We start from the raw sequence: 13,796 nt of genomic DNA, 5'->3' as shown, positions 1-13,796 counted from the left end.
ACGAAGGCTGTTAATCAGCCTTCCCAGGACCCTAGGAAGATTGAGATAACATCTGGAATTTGGCAGGCAGGGATTGTCTCACCCCACTACCTACCAGAGGCATGGTCAGGGAGGGGTTGATGGGGAAGGGGCAGGGCAGGATGGAAGAGTATCAGTTTTCTCCTGACTCACTCACTGGCCTCTTTCACCACCATTCAACTCCCCACCCCAGGGCTCATTAATTAACCATCACCTTCCCGCTTGCTAAACCTGGATTGAGATCCTGGGGCCAGCTGGCGTAAATCCAATCCCAGCCATCCCCTGTGATCCTGTGAAAGTCCTTCAGTTCCTCTATTCCTAATTTTTCCTCATCTGTAAAATGGGAATAATACTGGTACCCATCTCAGAGGCTTATTATGAGCTTTTAAAAGTTGAATGATAGCCCTAGCTGGTTTGGCTCAGTGGATAGAGCGTTGGCCTGTGGACTGAAGGGTCCTGGGTTCGATTCTGGCCAAGGGCACATGCCTGGGTTGCAGGCTCAATCCCCAGTGGGGGACATGCTTGAGGCAGCCAATCAATGACTTTCATCATTGATGTTTCTCTCTCTCCCTCTCCCTTCCTCTCTGAAATCAATAAAAGAACTATATTTTTAAAAAGTTGAATTATAGTTGACATATAATATTATATTAGTTTCAGATATACACTATAGTGGCTCAATAATTTTATACATTATGAAATAATCATGAAAATTCTAGTTAGCATCTGTCACCATACAAAGTTATTACAATACTATTGACTATATTCCCCTGTGCTGTACATTGCATTCCCATGATTTACTTATTTTATAACTAGAAGTCTGTACTTCTTAATCCTCTTCATCTATTTCACCCACCCCATGCCCCCTCTGGCAACCACCAGTTTGTTCTCTGCATCTATGAGTATAACTGAGTGGCCAGATTATTATGATCTCTGAACACATAATAATCTGGCCACTCAGTGTGTGTGTGTGTGTGTGTGTGTGTGTGTGTGTGTGTATATATATATATATATATATATATATATATATATATATATATATTAGAGGCCCAGTGCATGAATTCGTGCATGGGTGGGGTCCGGCCAGCCTGGCCAGGGGGAGGGGACATGGGTGGTTGGCTGGCCTGCCTGCTGGTCGAACTCCTGGTTGAGGGGACAATTTGCATATTAGCCTTTTATTATATAGGATATACACTGAGTGGCCAGATTATTATGTGTTCAGAGATCATCATAATCTGGCCACTCAGTGTATTTCTATTTTATTTTGTGTGGGGGTTTTTTTGGTTGGTGTTTTAGATTCCACATATAAATGAAATCATAAGGTATTTCTGTTTCTCTGGCTTATTTCACTTAGCATAATACCCTCAGCCGTGGGCAAACTACGGCCCGCGGGCCGGAGCCGGCTGTTCTATCCGTTCTCTTGCTCTCCCCTCCACTCCTTTACTTTGAATTTATATTAGTTCACACAAACACTCCATCCATGCTTTTGTTCCGGCCCTCCGGTCCAGTTTAAGAACCCATTGTGGCCCTCGAGTCAAAAAGTTGGTCCACGCATGCTGTGGCAAAAATTGTGAGCTTTAAGGGAGATAAATTATGCTGAGTGCCTGGTACACAGTTGGTGCTATATAAATGCTATTTGCCTGTGTTTTTTTTGAGCAGGGTTAAGATCCAGGCTCTGGCTCCAGGCCACCTGAGTTCAAATGCCAGTTCTGCCACTTATTGTGATCTTGAATAAGTCACTTAATCTCTGTGCCTCAGTTACTCCACACTGTATTCCTCCTCCACTCACCTGCCTCATCTCCTTCCACTGCTTCTACTTGTCTCCTCTCTGCTTCCCTCACTCCTCACCAGTTTGTTGGATCTACCAGAGACGAATTTTTGTGTGTGCTCGGTATACAGTATCTGCACAAGACATGTTTATTGACGAAAATGAACTAATTCGGGCTTCAGCCATGGGGCGTTTGCGACCTGTGGGTGAATGGGTAGACTGTGGAGAGTTGCATTGGGGGAATCTTAACTCTAAGCATTCCGTGGAGGCCTCCGGTTAGGATTGGGACAGGACTTGGAGATGGGGGAGGGGGGTGACAAGGGCGAGGCCTAGGGGGAGGGAGAGGAGGAGGGTGAAGCTCCTTTTCGGCAGCCCTCGACCCGCCCCTTGGCCACCACTGACGGTGGGCGGATGAGTAATGCATCCAGGAAGCTTGGAGGCCTGTGGTTTCCGCACGACTGCCACAGCCACCCCCGCCCCCGCCCCTGGCGTGGACATTTATCCTCCGCTGCTCAGGCCCTGCCGCCATCGCCGCAGACCCAGCGTCTAGAGAGGCTACATCAGAGGTAGGTAGGGGGCTGGGCGGCCGCAAGGCCTGGGCCTGGGCAGAGCTTTCCTGCCGCTGAACACCTCGCTGCTCAGCCCTAACGGCAGGCACTCAGCCATCGGGACCCTGGACTGGTCTAGGGGGAGAGGGTGGGTGTGGGGGACTGGAACTTCTCCAAACTCCCGATATCTATCCTAAATCCGCCAAGCTCATGAACCCCTTATATCACAGATGCCTCGCAAGCGGCCAACTCCCCTAAATTCCCTCATTGTCCCCCAAGTCTCCCACCCCCAAACTTCTGAACCTCCCCAAACTCCCCCAATACTCTAGACTCCTAAGTCCTCAACTCCCTAAACCTCAAAACTTCCTCTGCTCCCAAATCCCCCGGCACTCCCACCCTCTTAAGCCCCCCCCAGAACTGCTCCAAATCCTTAAACCCCCAACCTCCTCCAAATTCCTCAGCTTCCCTCAACTCCCAGGCCTCCTCGGCTTCCTCCGCCTCCTCTATCTCCCAATATGCACAACCCCAAACTCCCAAATTCCTATAGTTCCCCAAACTCCAAATTCCTCACCCCAACTCCTCCACTTTCCGACTTCCCTAACCCCCCAAGTCTTCAAACTCCACCGGTCTCCTTTTCTCCCAAACACCACAACCCCATAATCTCTGCCACTTATCCTGTCCCCTAAATCGCTCAAACTCCACAACTCTGAAACTCTCCCAATTCCCCGAAAATCCTCTGGGCTCTCAAATACCCATCTCCTTAAAATCCCCAAACTCCCCAACCCGTCTAGCCCAAGTGTGGCAGACTAATGCCCGTCCATGCTGCTGGGGGGAGGGCAGGATGGGGTGAGAGGCCTGCTCAGGTCTCCGGATTGGATCTGCTGGGCGGGAGGCCCCCTGACCCCTCCTCTCCACCCCTCCAGAATCCATCATGGCCGCCTTCGAATCCCTGGCCTCCGGCATCCTGTTGTTGCTGTGTCTGACAGCCCCTAGCAGGGCCTGCACCTGTGCCCCATCCCACCCACAGATGGCCTTCTGCAACTCTGACCTCGGTGAGTATACCCGACTCTGCTCACATACTGTGTTTTGGTTTCCCTCTCAGTCCAGTGGGGTTCAGGATGGTGCTCACCTTTAGAACAATTCCACTCAGCCCTGCCCTGACTCTTCTTTGGACACATGGCATCCTCACTCAATTCCTTGATTACTCCAGGCCCAGTCCCTCCTCAGGGCCTTTGCACTGGCTGTTCCCTCTGCCAGGTACACCCTTCCCCCCCAGGTATCCATATGTGTGACTGCCTCAAATGTTACTTTCCCAACATTTTAACCCCTGTCCCCTAGTACTCCTGCTCCCCCTTACCCAGTTCTGAAGTTGCCCATCATACATCATACCTCCGACACTCCACAAATCTATCTAGTTTGCTTGTGTTTCGTCTGTCTCTTCCTGGCTAGCATGTGAACTCCACAAGGGAAGGGATTTCTATGTTTTGTTCACTGTTGTGTCCCTAACACCCAGAACAGTGCCTGACACTCTGCAGGTGCTCCAAAATATTCATTGAGTGAATGAGCTCATGGTGAATATATGAAAAAGGCTTAGAGCAGAGCCTGGCAAAAAGTAGGCACTCACTATATGGGCAAATCAGCTAACAAATGTGTAAATTTCTTAGTGGGTTGTCTGGCATCCAGCAACCCCTATTTAAGTATGTGCTTTGCTAGTATGACTATTGTAATTGTTTTATTTTTATTAGCTCACGCAGTCCATTTGACTTGTTTTTCCCCCCCTCTCCTCCATGCAGTCATCAAGGCCAAGTTCATAGGGACAGCAGAAGTCAACCAGACAACTTTATATCAGCGTTATGAGATTAAGATGACCAAGGTATTCCTCCTGCCCCTTCCTCAGGAGTTCCTAACATCTTCCTCCCAGTAAAAATAAAAAAGCTTCTGGCCATGGTTGGCGAGGAAGTTAGCTGTGATCTCAGGATGCTATATGTGTGGAGTGGGAGGATCATGTCAGTAAAAGAGTCCTCCTCATGCATCCACAGATGTTCAAAGGGTTCAACGCCTTGGGGGATGTCCCTGACATCCAGTTCGTCCACACCCCAGCCATGGAGAGCGTCTGCGGATACTTTCACCAGTCTCAGAACCGCAGCCAGGAGTTTCTCATCGCTGGTGAGGCTCCGCCCCCTGGTCCTGGGCCTTGGCACCCTGAAGGGGCGGGGCTCTGAAGGAAGGGTCCCAGTTGAAATAAGGACCGCCCCAATTTCGGCCTATCAGAAGGCCCCCAGCCGGGTCTGTGCTCCAGGGACGCCAATCAGGCGTCACCTGCATGAGCCCAGCCAATCAGGAGCTGCCTGTTGTTCCCTCCTCCCCCAGGACAACTGTGGAACGGGCACCTGCATATCACCACCTGCAGTTTCGTGGTCCCCTGGAACAGTCTGAGCTCCGCTCAGCGACGGGGCTTCACCAAGCTCTACAGTGCTGGTTGTGAGGAATGCACAGTAAGTGTTTGGGCCCTGCCTGCCACCTGGAGCTCTTTCCTAAACTCATGGCTTGTTTCTTGCTCGGTCAGGCTATTACTTTTCCCTATGGCTGCTCCCCAAAACCCCCTTGTGCTGTCTCTGATCTTTCCTGCTCTTCTCCCAAACCTGAGACTGTCCTTCTGGACATTCTGGTGACTCCTTTGCCCCGTGTGCCTCATACCTGGGGATTCACTGTTGTGGCTGCTTCCTGTTCCTCTAACGTTCCCTTGTGACTCTTCTGTAGTCCTGATGTTTGTTCCTAACCTCCCCCCTCCCCCCTCCCCGGGATTGTTTCTTAGTTTCCTAGAATGTTCTCCAAGAACCCAAAGTGCTGTTCCCCAACTCACTGACTCTTCCCCAGCACATACGATTGTTGCTCTTCAACTGTGACAGTTACACACACGAGGGCAAGTTACATTGCCCATTTGACTATTCCAGGACTGTTCCCTGATGTCTCTGAATGTCCTATGATTCAGTGACTGTATCTGAGAGTCCCACAGCTCCTTCCTATGCTTAAGTTCTTCACTTTCCAGCTGTTCCCTGGTACTGCCAATTGTTCCCTATCCTATGGAACAGTTCTCAGGAGACCCATCTGACTGATCCCTGCAACTGTCCCCAACCACGAAGAAACTGATCCTTTCTCTGGATTACTGTCACCTCACCGAGTCCAATGACTGTTCCCCCAATGGGAGGAACTGTTCTTGAGTCTGTATCCAGGTGGAGTGGCATGATGTCTCTTGAGCAGCTCAATGTTGAATGCTTAGGAGAAGAAAGTTCTGCTCTGTAGGGGAGGAGAAGTCCTCAGAGATGTGCCTCCCTCCCCTCTTCCAGGTATTTCCCTGCTCATCCATTCCCTGCAAACTGCAGAGTAATAATCACTGTTTGTGGACGGACCAGCTGCTTACCGGCTCTGACAAGGGCTTTCAGAGCCGCCACCTTGCCTGCCTGCCACAGAAGCCAGGGATGTGCAACTGGCAGTCCCTGCGGCCCCGGAGCGCCTGAATCCTGCCCCCAGCAGAAGCTGAAACCTACACAGTATTCACTTCCTTTCCCACTTCTGTCTTGCTCTCTTCAAGACAGTGAAATAAAGTCCTACCACTCAGCAGGCAGTGTCGCTGTGTAGTGTCTGGGAACAAACCCATGTCACTGATGACCTGGTGGGAGCACCCTGGGACCAATGCTGAGGGGACGAGGGCTGCAAAATGTTGGCTTTTAAATTTTCCATAAAATTTGAGGTATTGCTAATAATTCTCTACATTGGCATTAGCATTGGTGAGCTGCAATGTCAGTAATTTAACCCGCATCATCAACCACAGCTTACTGGATAATCTCTTTAGTCAATATTTTAGAGCATTTTACTAGACTAATTTATAAATCCTATTTGCATAGGGCTCTCTAGTTCATAAATTACCCACTGCTGACAAATCACTACCTCTGGCAAATTCCCCTGTTCACAAATCCCTCCAGTCAACAACCTAATTGACAAATGCCCTATCAATTAGCTAACAGATCTCCTCCTCACCTCAGGCATTGTCCTGATGTCACCCAGGGAGGATGTCATGCCCCATCCAAACCTGTGGGTGTTACTGTCCTAACCATTAGGTTTTGTACTGTGAGTCTGACTGAAGTAAAAGGGGAAAGTCCCAGGGGTCCTAGACTCCCACCCCCCACATAACCCAGCCAGGAACGCTGGGAGAAGAGGCAGCCTTCCCCCTGCAACCGCTCCCCCCCATGGCCCATGGGAGATTCCTTGGAAAGTGGTTGTTTGGGGAATAGGAAAGATGAACAGAATGTATGATCTGGAAATCCCCTTCTCCCCCTTCTCCTACCGCTCCTTCCCTCACTTCTCTGACCAACTTTGACAACAGTGAAGTACAGGTAAGGGTTCAAAATCAGAACCAACCAAGTACTTCAGCCCACACCTTCTTCACAAACTGCTCCTGCCAATAAGAACCCAGGTATCCTCCCAGGTATTCTGGATCTCCAAGCATGGCCCCTGGATCCTCTGTGGCCCTGTCTTTTTGTATTCCTGGAGGTTCCCCCAGGGCCCAAGGTATGTCCCAGATCGGGATTGGTGGATTTGGAGAACCCAGTCGTTATCTCCTTACACAGGGGACATCCTTGCAGTAACAATTTCTGTGTCAACATGTACACCTTGGTTGTGCCTTGGGGGGAATCTGAACCCTGGCTACCAAAAGGGATGAATGGCAGCCTTCACTGATGGAATACAACTGTAAGGGAAGAGCCTAAGCCCTGGTTTGGCCCTTGCGGCTGTGACATTATTGTCTCAGCTGCCTGCAAGAGTTTGGCAGCTCCCGCTCTAGCCGGTGGCTCAGTTGGTGGGGCGTTGTCCATGCACTAAAGGGTTGCCAGTTCAATTCCTGATTTCTGTTTGATTCCACTCATAAAGCCCACCCATACATAGAGCCCCTATTGATTGACACATTCCTGCTGGAACAGCTTCCAATATATTCCCCCTTATGTTGAAACATCTCTCCCCCACCTCAGATTTCTATAAGAACAGCCCTTTCATTTTATGAATAATGACTGACACCTGCGTCTCGCTAACCAGTCCTGGATTCCTCCTATGCCAGTATAGGTAAAATCTGAGAACCAAACCCAATTACACTGTACAGCCCCCACTAAATTTCCATATGCAAATGGATCTATATCTAGACTTTTAATTTTTCCTTCTTTAGTCTCTCAGTCTGTCTAGTTATGTGTCAGCATTATACTGTTTAAATTAGAAAAGCTTCATCCAATACATATTTGCTGGCAGAAGCATTCGCCTTTTTGTAGGCTGGTACAACTAATCCCCTGCCCCCAGCTTCAGCTTTTTCCTGGCTTGTATTTCCATATGAACTTTACTATCAGTTTCCTGGCTCTGTACAATGAGGGAGCCTAGGTGCAAGGACATTCCAGTAGCAACGAGTACATCTAGCTGCCGTATCTTGCCTTTGAAATACCATTATCCTAGGGCTGAGTCTGGGAAAGAACAAGATATGCTTGGAGGTGATGTCAGTGGAAAGGTGAGAGCAGGGGCCTATAAAAATCCTCTCCTCCACAAAGCAATGAGAATACTGGCAAAAAATATCAAATTTAATTTTTTCCAGAACTTTTTAAAATTGCCCAAAGTGCATAACAATTAAAAGAATGTCTGGATCTCATTAAGAACAGTACGTTTTATCCGTATGAACTTTCCCTGTTCCCATCTCCCCACTTCCACAACAGCCTTGAACATCAAGAGCCTTGCAATCCTGATGTAAACCAGCAGCCTAGAAACCCCAGGAGGAGGCAGAACAGGGTTGGGGTCCCTTCAAAGTTCCATTCTCAGACAACTATATTTGAACTTTCACTTTCCTAGAAAACGCCACTCGCACGACTTGTCTATCTGATCTGACTCAGAGTTTACCTGGTGTGAACAGCTTTGCCTGAAGCTGCTTTTTAGAAACCATCGGCAGCAACTGTTTAATATAGCAGGTGCTTGAGGCAGTGATTACAGTTATAACAAACAACAAGCTGACCAAAAAAAAACCCAACAGAAAAGATGGGCAATGAGAGCTCCATAGGAGACTTTGAAAAGCTCTTTCTGGCAATCTAGAAAGGCACACATATGCATAAGGCTGTGTGCATGCCCAGGATCTCTGGCTGACCTCAAGGCTCTGCACAAGCAGTATGTAAACTTGGGGTGGGGAACCTTTTTTTCTGCCAACAGCCATTTGGATATTTACACTGAGTGGCCAGATTATTATGATCTCTGAATGCATAATAATCTGGCCACTCAGCGTGTATATATATATATTAGAGGCCCGGTGCATGAATTCGTTCATGGGTGGAGTCTGGCCAGCCTGGCCAGGGGGAGGGGACATGGGTGGTTGGCCGGCTTGCCTGCTGGTCAAACTCCTGGTCAAGTGGACAATTTGCATATTAGCCTTTTATTATATAGATATACACTGAGTGGCCAGATTATTATGCGTTCAGAGATCATAATAATCTGGCCATTCAGTGTATAACACCATTAGCAAGCCATGTAAAATTATAAACTTAAAAATTAGCTTGCTATATTTGGCCAAACATTTAATTAACTCACCCTTAATGCCTTGGCAGGGCCAGACCAAATGATTTCATGGCCCGTGGGCCAGACATTCCCCACTCCTGATGTAAAGGCTAAGGCAAGGCTGTAAATCGCCTGCCTGAGCATTGAAGGCATGCACCAACCTGCACACAGAGCCCATCAGCAAAAGCTTGGAGACTTACTGGCTCTAGGTTTTTAAAGAAATGCCTGTCCAATCATTAGCTGGCCACTAAATCAATGAAGCAGATACTTCAGTGGCTATATATTCCAAAGAATACACAATTTACAGAATTAGTTCAGAAACATCACTAAAAAAAACCCCACAAAGAACAACAAAAACAAACCCTGGGGATGGAGAAGAATCTGATTTCCAGACTTGTTACATTATATTATTTAAAATGTTAAGTTTTCAACAAAATTTTATGAGACATGCAAAGAAGCAATAAAATATGCCCCAAATACAGAAAAATAAAGAAGTCAGTAGACAATGTCCCTAAGGACGCCCAGATGTTGGAATTAATTGACAGACTACAAATCAGCATTTAGAATATTTTTAAAGAGCTAAAGAAAACCATGTCTAAAGAACTAAACAAAAGTATAAGAATGGTGTTTTAATAAATAGAGATAGAAATGATAAATAATAGAATTCTGGAATTGAAAAATATAATAATAATGTAAATGAAAATAAGGAGCTCAACAGTAGATTTGAGCTGCCAGAGGAAAGAATCAGTGAATTTAAAATAGGGCAACTGAGCCCTAGTCGATTTGGCTCAGTGGATAGAGCGTCGGCCTGAGGACTGTAGGGTCGGTCCCAGGTTCGATTCTGGTCAAGGGCATATGCCTGGGTTGCAGGCTTGATCCCCAGTGGGGAGCGTGCAGGAGGCAGTTGTTCAATAATTCTCTCTCATCATTGATGTTTCTATCTCTCTCTCCCTCTTCCTTCCTCTCTGAAATCAATAAAAATATATTTTAAAAAAAAGAATCTTGCAAGGAATAATGGCTGAAAACCTCCCAAATTTTATTAAAAAATTAATCTATAAATCCAAGAAATGCACTGAACTTCAAGTAAGATAAACTCATAGAGATCTACCTCTAAATGCATCATAAACAAATTATGATTATTGATACCATAATTCTCAACAAAATACTAACAAACTGAATCCTACAACATGTAAAAAGATTGTATATCAGCCCTAACTGGTATGGCTCAGTGGATAGAGTATCGGCCTGTGGACTCAAGGGTCCCAGGTTTGATTCCGGTCAAGGGCATGTACCTTGGTTGCGGGCACATACCCAGTAGGGGGTGTGCAGGAGGCAGCTGATCGATGTTTCTCTCTCATCAATGTTTCTAACTCTATCCCTCTCCCTTCCTCTCTGTAAAAAAATCAATAAAATATATTTAAAAAAACAGATTGTATATCAGATCAGGTAGGATTTGGCCCAGGAATGCTCAACTTACAGTTAATATATGACACATGCACTGTTCCAATTGCTTTCACTCGTTGAATAATTTAATTACCATACTAACTCTATGATTCAGAAATTATTATTACCCACATTTTGCAGATGGGTAAACTGAGGCACAAAGCATTTAAATGATGTTTCCTATCTTAGGAAGCTAATTAGTTGTGTAGCTATGTTTCCAATACAGAAATTCTGGCTACAGAGTCCACACTCTTAGTCACAGTCAGCTATACTATCTCTCAAAGAATGTGAAATTATCATGGTGATAAATTGGATTTGCTTAGAACTAATGATTTGATCTTCATCTGTAAGTAAATTTAATTTACAATACTGTGAATTTATATCAGTGACCATAATTTGTAATACTGGTAAGAATGTTTAATAGTACCTGTCAAATAAATAAAATGAGCTTCTACAAAAAAAATGTTTAATAGTAGTACCAATATTATTTAACCAAGTTGTCAATGTTGGCTCAATATTGATATTTAATTGTAATTTAATTCAGAAAACTAGTAATGATTATTTACATAAGTAAAAATAATTTGTAACATTTAAAAATTTTTAAAAATATATTTTTATTGATTTCAGAGAGGAATAGAGAGGGACAGAGAGCTATAAACATCAATGATGAGAATCATTGATTGGCTGCCTCATGCACACCAGCCATATGCCCTGACTGGGAATCAAACCGTGACCTCCTGGTTCATAGGTTGACATTCAATCATTGAGCCACACCAGCCGGGCAACATTAAATTTTTAAAAATTAGCTTTAAAGTTTGATAGCGTTCATAATGGTGATTCAATTTCTATTTGTAACTAAAAGTTGATTCATAATTATGGTACTCATAATTTATATTAGTAATCATAACTTTAATATTAGTAATTATTTATAACAATTAGAATTTAACCATATTAATAATTATTTCTATTAGTAACTAAACTATAATTCAAAACATAGTTACTCATAACTTATATTAGTAATCTTAATTTGTAACATTGCCAATAATTTGTAATAATATTTTACAATGTTTTACTAATAGTTTAATATATTTTAGTAATTATAACACTTCACAACATAGGTACTAATCACTTGTATTGATAATCCAAATTTGTGACATTGGTAATAAATTGTAATGCTAGTTATAATATTTGATGTAGTAGTAATGATAATATAATTTCTACCATTAAATATAATGTAATTCAAAACAGGAACTTATAATTAATATTAGAGCATAATTTGTAATATTGATAATTGTAATGATAGTTATAATCTTTGATTATACTAGTTATAATTATTCAATTTCTATTAGGAACTATAATTTAATTCATAACCTTGGTATTAATGATTTACATCAGTAACAATAATTTTCAGTGTTGGTGATAATTTGTAATATTAATGATTATATTTTATGATAATAGCAAAAACAATTCAATTGCTATTTGTAAACAATCTAATGTATAACATTGCTACTGATAATTTTTATTGCCAATCGTAATTTGAAATATTGATAACATTTATATCAAGAGAAATATTTGATAATGTTAGAAACAATGACTTAAGTTCTATATGTAATATAATCTGATTCATTATATTAGTTCTGTCAGTTTATATTAGAAATCTATTTTAAAAAATATTTTTATTGATTTTTTACAGAGAGGAAGGGAGAGGGATAGAGAGTTAGAAACATCGATGAGAGAGAAACATCGATCAGCTGCCTCCTGCACACTCCCTACTGAGTGTGTGCCTGCAACCAAGGTACATGCCCTTGACCAGAATCGAACCTGGGACCCTTGAATCCGCAGGTGGACGCTCCATCCACTGAGCAAACTGGTTAGGGCTAGAAATCCATTTTTAGTACTGGTGAGCATAGATACTATACATAACAGGATCAATGATACAAATCACACTTGTAACCACATAAGTAAATTCACTGTATTAATAAACCCTTCCCAAAGCATTTCACTCTCCACAGCACATGCCACCCAGTAATACTCTCTGATAGTGTACCATTGGTACACATCCATTGGCAACTATTGTAGTAGGCATGATGCTTTCCCCTCTTGCCCACTCTACTTCCCCCAGACTCACCATCTCTTTGTGATTGGGGTAGAAGGTCTGATCGATTAGAGGGAATTCCTCTGTCCCCAGCTTCTTGTGCAGTCGAACCATCTGGGCAAACTATGAGATCCAAGAAAGACAAGTCAGCAAGTCCTTCTCCTGGAGGGAGTCTCCAAGCTGGAGGTTCCAAGCTTCCAAACTCCCTCAGTTCCCCCAAATCACAGTATTTTTGAGCTCCCGCATGCATGCATGAGATAGTCCCTCTGCCAATAACACCCTTCTTGTCACTTACCACCCAGGGCTTGTCACAGAAGTTGTAGACAGAATGCAAAGAGTTAACACTGGGGATTCCAGCATACTGCAGCCCAATGACCAAACTGCGGTGGTCTCCATTCCTTGCCATGCTGAAGGCATGCTGACGAATCAGCACAAAGTCCGGCTTCAGAGACCTGGGGTGCAGGGGTAGGAGTGTTGAGGATCCCCCAGAAGCTTCCCAACACCCTTACAATAAATAGCAAGTTTCCATATTTCCACAGCTCCTAACAATTGTGAAGTGGTTTCTCACCTCAGCACACATGCACAAGCTGTTCTTCCCCCAGCAAGCACCCTTTCCTCATCTGGTGACCCCTTTAAGCCTTTCCTACCTGCTCCCCTCCTCACCAGGTCAGCTTCCAGCTCACCTACTCAGCTCTGACAGCTCCCTGGTCACAGTGTCCCAGACCACTAGCTGTTCTCAAAGGATGCTGCCCAGAATAAATTCCAGCCTCAGGGGCTTTACACAGGTGTTCACTCTGCCTGAAACATTTTCTCCCTAGATACCTGCATGTAGCTCTACTTCAACTCCTTTGGGTCTTCCTCAAATGTCTCTTAACCTAGTAGTCCACCTTATCCAAATTTCAGACTCCTCCACCAGCCAACAATCCCTTTGCTGCTATATACACTGAGTGGCCAGATGATGATGATCTCTGAACGCATAATAATCTGGCCACTCAGTGTATATCCTATATAATAAAAGGCTAATATGCAAATTGTCCCCTCGACCAGGAGTTCAACCAGCAGGCAGGCCGGCCAACTGCCCATGTCCCCTCCCCCTGGCCAGGCTGGCTGGACCCCACCCATGCACGAATTCATGCACTGGGCCTCTAAAATACACACACACACACACACACACACACACACACACACACACACACACACACACTGAGTGGCCATATTATTATGCATTCAGAGATCATAATAATCTGGCCACTCAGTATTTTTCTTAGCACTTTTACATTTTTAAAGTAATTTGTTTATTGTGTGCATCCCTCAGTAGAATGTAAGCTTCATGAGGGCAGAGAGGTTTTGTGGG

At 44.6% G+C, this 13,796-nt stretch overlaps 2 protein-coding genes across 3 annotated transcripts in view; one reads left to right on the top strand and one right to left on the bottom strand.

Moving 5' to 3' along the window:
• Window positions 1-13,796, bottom strand: part of SYN1 (synapsin I) — a 33,707-nt gene that overhangs the window by 9,592 nt on the left and 10,319 nt on the right. For both annotated transcript variants that reach the window (XM_080652170.1, XM_080652169.1), the window contains exons 4-5: window positions 12,738-12,894; window positions 12,476-12,565 (exon numbers count right to left, since the gene is read on the bottom strand). In XM_080652170.1, coding sequence (XP_080508296.1) covers window positions 12,476-12,565; window positions 12,738-12,894 — 247 coding nt within the window. The remainder of the gene's footprint in view (window positions 1-12,475; window positions 12,566-12,737; window positions 12,895-13,796) is intronic.
• Window positions 2,145-5,952, top strand: TIMP1 (TIMP metallopeptidase inhibitor 1). Its single transcript, XM_080652383.1, is given in 7 exon segments — window positions 2,145-2,341; window positions 2,343-2,349; window positions 3,255-3,383; window positions 4,125-4,204; window positions 4,371-4,497; window positions 4,702-4,826; window positions 5,679-5,952. Coding segments are annotated over 7 exon segments (786 nt in total). The 5' UTR covers window positions 2,145-2,194; the 3' UTR covers window positions 5,850-5,952.

The sequence above is a fragment of the Plecotus auritus genome (assembly GCF_963455305.1).
Source record: "Plecotus auritus genome assembly, chromosome: X".
In the NCBI taxonomy this organism is placed as follows: domain Eukaryota; kingdom Metazoa; phylum Chordata; class Mammalia; order Chiroptera; family Vespertilionidae; genus Plecotus; species Plecotus auritus.
Note: the sequence above shows the minus strand (reverse complement) of the source record. Positions and strands in the feature narration are given on the sequence as shown.